The sequence below is a fragment of the Trichechus manatus genome, unplaced genomic scaffold (assembly GCF_000243295.1).
Source record: "Trichechus manatus latirostris isolate Lorelei unplaced genomic scaffold, TriManLat1.0 scaffold00294, whole genome shotgun sequence".
Taxonomy (NCBI): Eukaryota; Metazoa; Chordata; class Mammalia; order Sirenia; family Trichechidae; genus Trichechus; species Trichechus manatus.
In genome coordinates this window covers 310,604-319,782 of record NW_004444230.1, presented here as the reverse complement: position 1 = coordinate 319,782, position 9,179 = coordinate 310,604, and the positions used below count along the sequence as shown (strand labels likewise).

The window sequence follows — 9,179 nt, the reverse complement described above, 5'->3', positions numbered from 1 at the left end:
GGTCCACAAGCTTCTCAGTGGCCATCTTACTCTTCTCCCCTGCCCCCACAACCCCACCTCAGACCTTAATGCCTCTCCCCCTTTTTCCCCTCTCTACCCCCTTCCCTCACTCTCACCCCAACCGCAGGTCCTGGAATTGGTGGAAATGGAAGCTGGGTGGGATCATGGCACAAACTCTGTAACGCAATCTTAAAAATAAACCTATTTTGTGTGTGCACCATCCCCTTCCCCATTCCAGTGGAGCCTGTGTCCTTCCCAGAGTTCCTGCCTCTCCCACAGGCCCTCAGCTCTGGGCAGCAGAACTGGAAGAATCTGGATGACCCTACTACTCTTTTCACCTGCCCCTCCCCCACTGTCCCCTCCCACCTGAAGGCCACACCCCTACACTCTTTCCTCCCAGGGTGGGGCCTTTCCTGCCCCTATCCAAACTCAGCTCCAGGAAACGTGCAGGAAAAGACTCCCTTCCGGTCTGGACAGCAGCTGGGGGCCTGCAATTGGGGAGGTATTGGGGGAGGGAGGGGGACAGAATCTCTGCTGTGACTCCTGTGAGAAAGAAGAGGGGCTACCCCCGAGCTCTGACTTCTCCCCTTCTTTATGCTTCAGTTTACTCCTGGGGTCTGCAAATAGGAACCCTGACCTGACCAACAGCAGTCCATCCCTAGAGACCTTAGGATTGAGGGCAGAAGCTTCCTCTCCTAGGTTCATCACAGATGCCTCTAGTTACCAGGCCCTCATCCTACATTGTCCTGAACCCCGGGGTGTGGCCTACAGCCTGGCCGCACACTGCCCCCTGGTGTCCACTAAAGCCAGCAACCAGAAGATGGACGTAACCGGGAAGAAGCTCAAAACTGAGGAGCATTGGACTCTGAGGTCAGAAGCCTGTCATCTCTATAGCAACCACTAGCAACAGCCTCCCCCACATACACACCCTTCTATCAGTGTCCTGAGGAACATCTATACTTCCTAAAGACAACTTGGATATACCTAGCCCCTCTCTGCCACTCACCATTTCTGTGTATGGACACGCTTATATGGAGTCCAAGGAGCCCTGGTAGCGGTTAAGTGCTCAGCTGCTAACCAAAAAGTCTGTGGCTGGAATACAGTAGCCGCTCTGCAGGAGAAAAGATCCAACCTTGGAAACACTATGGGGCAGTTCTACTCTGTCCTACAGGGTCGCTATGAGTCGGAATGGACTCAACGGTATACAACAGCAACAACAACAGCATATGGAGTCCCTGGGTGGTGCAAATAATTAAACATTCAGCTGCTAACTGAAAGGTTGGAGGTTCAAGTCCACCCAGTGGCACCTCAAAAGAAACGCCTGGTGGTCTACTTCTGAAAAATCAGTCATTGAAAACCCGACAGAGCACAGTTCTACTCTGACACACTTGGGGTCGCCATGAGTAGGAATCGACTCAATGGTAACTGGTTATATGTTCCCTGGGTAGTGAGGCCCAGTTTTCACCAGGGAACCTCTACCTCCGGCCCTTCCTGGGACATACCTGCTAGGTCATTGAAAATATCTAGAAGACAACTTTGTTTCCATAGGGACACATGTTTATTCCTTCTGACACCCTGAACTTCTTTATGGACTCACCTTTCCTCTTTGTTGAAATATCTGCTTTCCTGAGTACATGCATGTTTATTTCCTAGGAAATCCCTGTCTATTCCATACATGTATGCCTGTATGCTTTCTGGAACGTTTCTATTCATGCTGTGAGACACACTTCTCTCAGGACACATCTCTGTCTAGAGACACACCTGTTCCCTAAGATATTTCAAGTTTTCTCCTGAGGTAAACCTTAGCTCTAGTTCCATGAACATATCTATCTTCCCCAAGGACATATCTGCCCTCTTCTTGGCACATTTTTGCCTTCATGCATTTTACTAATATACATCAAGGGCCCTGGTGTTATAACACACTATGTGGTGTATTTTGTGGGAAAGATGAACTAGATAAGGCCTGGTTTCTGCCATCAATAGCTTTCATGTAGTAGGGGAGCTGACATTTGCACAAATAAACAAAAAGAACAGAGTGTGTCGTGAGAGTCATGCAAGAGACACAAACCAAACGTTGTCCCAGTGTAAAGGAAAGGGATCACATATGCCTGGGATGATTACACGAGGTGTGATCACAGGAAGGTGACTGTAAAGTTGTTACATGAGCTAGGCTTAGAGGGAGTGCATTATTCTAGGAGAGTAGAAAAGGAGATGAATTAGGAAATTGTTGCAACAATCTAGGCTTGAGAAAGTGGGGACATGAACCAGAGGAGTGGTGAATGGGGAAATAAAAAAGAATTTAAAAGCAGGAGAGATGATTAAAAAGTGGGGAGCGGGGGATCAGCAGGACTCGGAAACGAAAGGGTGAAGGAGCAGCATGGTGGTGGCGGGGACTTAAGGCTGACTCAGGCTTTGAACCTGAGTTACTAAGAGAATGATGGCAGTAATAATAGAAAAGGGCCACTAGGAAGAGGAACTGGCCTGAAGAGAAGGAGGCAGAATATGAGTTAACAATGAAACATTCAAGTTCTTTCAATATGCAGAAAGATAGAAATGGGGGTGGTGGTGAGGGAACAGACCAAAGCTGGAAATATAGGTTTGGAAGTCCGCTGCACAAAAATGCTATGCGGAGCCATAGGAGGGATGAGAGCTCTTAAGAGAGATGGTGTATTGAAAAGAAGAAGGGCTGAGTTAGGAAATACCCACATTTAATGAATGAAGAAGAAAAAGGAGAGAGAGAGTAAGATTAGAGAAGTAGCAGGAAAAGGATAAAGCCATGCCATGGAGGCAAATGAGATGGTGACCTTTGAAAAACCATTATCAATTGACTGGTTCTTTCATTCTTTCAACAAATATATGTTGGGCACTTTTATGGGCCAGGAACTGTGCACAATGAAGGACAGACTTGGATAGTGGAAAGGTTAGAGATCAGGTAAGTTAAGAGAGTGGCAGGGTCAAGGAAACTGGATGTATTATCAGATAAGGAGGACTTGAACATATTTGTACACTGGACAAATGGAGCCAGAGGTAAGAGAAAGGGGGAAGATCAAAGAGACATCCTGGAGAAAGTTGGAAAGGAGAGGCTCAAGAAGCTATTCTAGGAAATGGAACAACCAAAACAGTAATAATGAGAATGTTCACGCATTGTGAAGAATGTCACTGTCTTAGTCATCTAGTGCTGCTATAACAGAAATACCACAAGCAGATGGTTTTAACAAAGAGAAGTTTATTTCCTTACAGTAAAGTAGGCTAAAAGTCCAAATTCAGGGTGTCAGCTCCAGGGGAAGGCTTTCTCTCTCTCTTGGCCTTCTCATCAGTGTTCCCCCGGCCTAGGAGCTTCTCGGCACAGGGACCCTAGTCCAAAGGATGCGCTCTGCTCCTGGCACTGCTTCCTTGATGGTATGAGGTCCCCAATTCTCTGCTTGCTTCCCTTTCATCTCTTGAGAGATAAAAGTTGGTGCAGGCCACACCCCAGGGAAACTCCCTTTACATTGGGTCAGGGATGTGACCTGGGTAAGGGTGGTGTTACAATCCCACCCTAATCCTCTTTAACATGAAATTACAATCACAAAATGGAGGCTAACCACACAATTCTGGGAATCATGGCCCAGCCAAACTGATACATTTTTGGGGGTACATAATTCAAACCATGACAGTCACCATTGTCACTGAGCAATTTTTGTAGAAATTGTTGCATGGGAACCTCAACTGCTGTGTAAACCTTCACTGAAAACACAATAAAATATTTAAAAAAAAATAAAGAAGATATGCCAAAGGGTTGGCCTTGAAAAGGAAGACTGACATTTTTTCTTTAAGTCTAAAAGCAAGAAGGAGTAAGAGTGGAGAGGAATTTTTGAAGGATGAATCAAGTGTGGTAACACGCAGAGAGGGGAAGATTAAGGGGTTTACATGCATGGCCTCAATGTCATAAAATGGCAGGGAAAAGTATTTTGCAGAGAGGGTAGAGATGGGGACAAGTGGAGTGGCTTGATGAGTTGGAAAAATTTGAAGAGCTATCTGACGTATGTGACGGAGTCAATAAAAGACAAATGGTCACTGGGCTGCACTGAGAGCCCAGCAATGAAGTTAGTCAGGGAATCTGGGGCCCAGCCAACAAGTTATGGTGACTTATTTTGAGTAGTACTCTGCAGTTTAGGAGTTAAAAAAAAAAAAAAAAAAAGGATTAGGGTAGAAGGGAAAGTAGCAACAACCTCAGTTTGGGGACAGACCAGCAGATAGGCAGGCAAAGAAAGAACTGAGTACTCTAGGTTGGGTAAAGAGTTCGTTAAGACCAAAAGAGGTCCTAGGATTTGAGACTAGGAGGGTGAGGTCGTGCGAGAGACCGGAGATGTATAGCTGTGGTCAAAGACGGCAGCTCTGAAAGATGGAAGCAGAGCCATCTTTAGTAATCCAAGCTGCAAGTTATGTTGTCACTGGTGCTGTGGGAGAAATGATGGAGCCAAAGGACATAGGAATTGAAGATATTGAAGAATTGTGAAGCGTTTAAATTAAATGTGAATTGATACAAATGTTAATACTCAAAAAAGCCTGGCACAGTAGAAATAAGCCTAGGGTGGGATTTGGAGACCTGGGTTCTACCTGCAATTCCACAAACAAACTGTGACGCCTTGGGAAAGTCGCTGCCCTTCTCTGGGGTTGAACCATAAGACTTCTTAAGGTCCTTCCTACTATAAAAGTTAAGAACTTTTAGGATAACAGCATAGTCAGGCTGAAGAGGACGGGCTCCTCCGTCGGACCGCCCCTCTTCCGAGGAACGATCGGAACCTTTGTGCTGTGCTTTCTGCCCGGATGTGCCGAAGCGGAGACCGGAAGTCCTCACCGGGAGGTTCCGGGTTCCCTTGGCTCTTACGATGGCGATGAGTTTCGAGTGGCCGTGGCAGTATCGCTTCCCGCCCTTCTTTACGTGAGGCTCAGACCCCGAGAAGCCCCTCTGTGCCTCCCTTCTTCACCCTGGGCTTAGCCCTGCGGCTTCACATGGGAAGGGGGAGAAAGGACCCGGCCGCCACTACCCTTAGCTCCCCACCTCCTCCCCCGAACGTGCTCCGGACAATTGCTGCCTCTCACGTTCTCAAGCCATCTAATTCTGCTCCTCACCCTTCACCTGGCAGGTTACAGCCGAACGTGGACACCCGGCAGAAGCAGTTGGCCGCCTGGTGCTCGCTGGTCTTGTCCTTCTGCCGCCTGCACAAACAGTCCAGCATGACGGTGATGGAAGCTCAGGAGAGCCCGCTCTTCAACAACGTCAAGCTACAGCGTATCCTCCCTCAGGCTCTCCCACAGCCCACACACATACACTTCCACACTTTCCCACAAGCTGAGACTTCAACCCCCGCCCCTTCACCCAGGCAGACCCGCACCCGAACTGGACCCTGGGAAAGAGGCAGCATGTGTAGCTAACATCCATTTTACCCCCTAAATGCAGTACGGAACCTTAGGGTCAGCCGCTTGTCCTAGGGAGTGATGAGTGGCCAGGTGCCATTCAGGTCCTAGGGTCTCTGTCTTTGAAGGGAGTCCGAACCTCCTCAACTTGAGCTCTTTTTTTTTGCATCTCTTTTCCTCTCCTCTCTGAGGCTCAAACCTCCTACTACCTTTAACAACTTTCTCCAGCACTCCATCCCCCATCCAGGAAGTAAGGGTCATTTATTTTTGCTGCCTGATTCATCTCTAAAATATATGTGGAGAAGGGCTGAAGGGAGGGGAGAGGACAGAGGGTGAGGAACAGTAGCAATTTTCATTTTCTAAAGCCGTTCTCTTTAATTGCAGGAGTTTCTCTATCCCCCTCCCCCTAATGTTCAGAAAATGCCAGTATATATCTGGTTGGGGAATTAACATGTACATGTGTGTGGAACGGAGAAGAAAGGGGGCAGGTGATTCACAGCATGGGACTGGTTCTGAGAATTTTTATTGCACCAATTAATATTGTTTCTTATCAGTTTATATCACGTATATCGTTCACTTAACCATAAACCAGGGAAGCTCCCTGTGGAATCAATTCAGATTGTATTAGAGGAACTGAGGAAGAAAGGTGGGTTCAGTTCTCCAGATTCCTTATTTACCCTTCTAGCTGGGTTTTTCTGAGGGAGATTAGAAGAAGTCTTTCCCCTTTAACAATTTTTTTCTCTCCTCTGGCTTGGAGCGCAGAGTGTTTGGTACAGTAGATAGTCCAGTTTCTCAGGTCCTTTCCACCCTATTTGTATAACAAAATTAGAATTTATCCGTCTGTGCCCTAAGACCTGAAGAGAGGTGGAAGGAGAATGGTTGCCTTGCAGATAATAAAAGTAAAACAAATACTGAATCTCTGAAAGCTGAGTCTCTTCCACTCTGTCCCACCTTGGTATTCCCCTCTTTGTCTCTTCTTAGAGCATGATCCTTTCATAAGTATCTATTTTACAGGGAACCTTGAGTGGTTGGATAAGAACAAGTCTAGCTTCCTGATCATGTGGCGGAGGCCAGAAGAATGGGGGAAACTCATCTATCAGTGGGTGAGACCATCCTGCCACTGAGTACTCAGCAAAGGCCCTTGGCAGATGAGAATAATATATGTGCCCAGCAGATACCTGGTGTTCCCAGATCCAGACTAAGAAAAGTGGGGAGAGGGCAGAAAGAGGAAACGTAGGCTTTCCAGGCAAGCCTCTTTTTTTTCAGTGACTCAGTTTCCCTGGCTGCACAGAACTTCCCTTTCTTTGCCTGTAGGAGGCCAGGGGCTACTTGAGGCTATGTTTGGAGAATGCAGTACTGGGAACCACAGGTGCTATTGTTGGCAGGAGTCTCTGGCCACAGGAGATAAATGAGGAAAGGAAGGAAAAAAAGAAGCCCTGGGGCCCCTCCCCCACTGCACCCTTATGGGACTGTCCGCAACATGAATGAGACATTCTGAACCAGTGTGGGTGTGGGGGCAGAACGCTTTCTCCCCCAAATTCCCAGCCACCACAAGCCCCAAACATTCCCAAAGGAAGGAGGAGGGGAAAAAGCATCAACAATCCAAACATAACAAACACACACCACCCATTCCTGAACAGGAAAACAACCAGAATGAGAGCTCACTCAAAACACGTGAAGGCCTGTGGGTTAGTGGTTCTGAATGTGTGTGTACCCATATAAATATAGCACCTGTAAGCCTTGTGGCTTTTAGGCTACTCTGCGGAGGCGACAGTAAGCCCTGGTTTGGGGATAAGTACCATTCCTGGATTAGAGAGGTGGAGCTGGTGAGGTTACCTTCTCCCACATGGTTCCTGGTCCCTATTCAGTCCCCATCTTCTGTGTCCACAGGTTTCAAGAAGTGGCCAGAACAACTCCGTGTTCACCCTGTATGAGCTGACCAATGGAGAAGACACAGAGGACGAGGGTGAGGCCTTCCCTTCCCTCCGTCAGTTTTGTCACCTGAATCCTCTTTCTACTCTGGGTTTAAATGGCATTCAGATTTCCCACTTCTCTTCCTGTGAATTCCAAGTACTCATGTCCAGGGATTCCATAAACTACCTGACTTCACATGCAAAAAAAAAAAAAAAAAAAAAATTTGTTTGTAAGAATGTATATACATTTTTCTAGGAATGGAGTCCATATTATAAGATTGTTACGGGCATCTATGACACATGAAAAGTTAAGAACTGCTGGTATGGATGACAAATGAGGAACCAGGCTAGGGGAATTAAGCCTGAAATCTCATTCCTTGCTGACTCAGGCTTGCTTTCACCCTTTATTCTTATAGAAGGCTCACAATTTGTGGGCGTCAGCTGAAGGGATTGGACCAACACCCCCAGCCCATTTAAATACTTTGGTTTCTGGCCAGGCAAGGATTTGTATATAGTTTGATTTTTGTATAGTGTAAACACTCTCTTAGCTGTTTTCTCTCTGACTCCAGATTCTGATCCTCAGGATCATGAAAAGTTCTAATCTTAGCTGGGGTAATGGGGGCACCTCCCCTTTCTGCCAGGCCCTGGCTGCCCCAGCAGAGTTTACAGCTCTTGGCTGTTCCCCCTGCCCTGCAGGCCTCTGCTTGCTACTCCCACCATCACCCATGACTTCAGCGTTGCAGCCTCGCACGGCCCACCACTCAGGTTGAGCAAAGCTGGAGGCTCCCTCAGAAAGTAAGCTCCCTGACTTCAGAGCTGGGCCCTGCAGGGGGTGAGGTGTGCAAGCCTGTTGGGGCTTGCCTCCTGCCTCTCACACCTCCCTGCAGTGTCTTAACATATCTCCAGGTACTCAGCTGGCCCTTGGCTCCCAGCCATGTCCTTTTTTACTAGGAAATGGCAGATATCTATGCTGGACCTTAGTAGTCTCCTGGCCAGGGGTACTAGCTATTCTTTGTCTTAGGACAGGTCCTCCTGGTGGGTATAGATATGCGACTAGGGTTTGTGTCCAGTGACAAGGGCCTTGACTTTCCCTAGGTCTGATTGTCAGGGCCCGCCTCTTTGTGGCCTACAAGCAGATGGTGTCACCTTGTACATCAGACACTAATGGCAAGGGTGGGGGGAGAGCATGAGGGTTGAGAACCAGGGAGGGAGAAATATGCATGAGTGCTCATTTTTGCTAACTCAGGCTTTCTTCGAGTCTTCACTCTTAGGGAGTGCCCAGGAATTGTGAGTGGTAGCTGCAGAGTATAGATGGCACATGCATACGTGGCCTCACCAGATCTCAGATTCCAGCTAGACTGCTCTCTTCAGAGACCCTGGGCCCTGAGGGGCTGAATGTCCCTGACTGCCCCATCTCTCCCTGTCTAGAGTTCCATGGGCTGGACGAGGCCACCCTGCTTCGAGCCCTGCAGGCCTTACAGCAGGAGCACAAGGCCGAGATCATCACTGTTGGCGATGGCCGAGGCGTCAAGTTCTTCTAGCAGAGACCTGTCTCCTTTTGTTTCTTACCTCCCACCCTTCCAGGGCTTTCAAAAGGAGACAGACCCAGTGTCCCCACAGACTGGGCCTGTGACTCCACCAGACTCAAAAGAGCTCCAGTCCTGAAGGCTGGGACCCGAGGATGGATTTCCCACTAACCCTCTACATCTGTCCCTGGGATAGGGTGAGACTGAGGCACCTGGGAGAAGAGTTGTGCTTCTTGCCCTCCCTCCTCTCCCATCCTAGACTATCCCTGAGCCAGGGTCTGTAAACCTCACTTTACTTGTGTACACACACACACACACACACACACACACACACACACAC

At 48.1% G+C, this 9,179-nt stretch overlaps 1 protein-coding gene across 1 annotated transcript; it reads left to right on the top strand.

Moving 5' to 3' along the window:
• The first annotated feature begins 4,850 nt into the window (after positions 1–4,850).
• VPS25 (vacuolar protein sorting 25 homolog) lies at positions 4,851–9,159 on the top strand. The gene is made up of 6 exons (XM_004390277.2): positions 4,851–4,924; positions 5,130–5,275; positions 5,993–6,046; positions 6,415–6,503; positions 7,291–7,366; positions 8,742–9,159. The coding sequence occupies exons 1-6, from the start codon at positions 4,872–4,874 to the stop codon at positions 8,852–8,854; spliced, it is 531 nt and encodes a 176-aa protein (XP_004390334.1). The 5' UTR covers positions 4,851–4,871; the 3' UTR covers positions 8,855–9,159.
• The last annotated feature ends 20 nt before the right edge of the window (positions 9,160–9,179 follow it).

Coding starts and splice junctions, on each gene's coding strand:
- VPS25 (XM_004390277.2), top strand. CDS start 4,872: ATGGCGATGAGTTTCGAGTGGCCGTGGCAGTATCGCTTCCCGCCCTTC. Junction 4,925..5,129: donor CGCTTCCCGCCCTTCTTTAC/GTGAGGCTCAGA, acceptor TTCACCTGGCAG/GTTACAGCCGAACGTGGACA. Junction 6,047..6,414: donor AGAGGAACTGAGGAAGAAAG/GTGGGTTCAGTT, acceptor TCTATTTTACAG/GGAACCTTGAGTGGTTGGAT.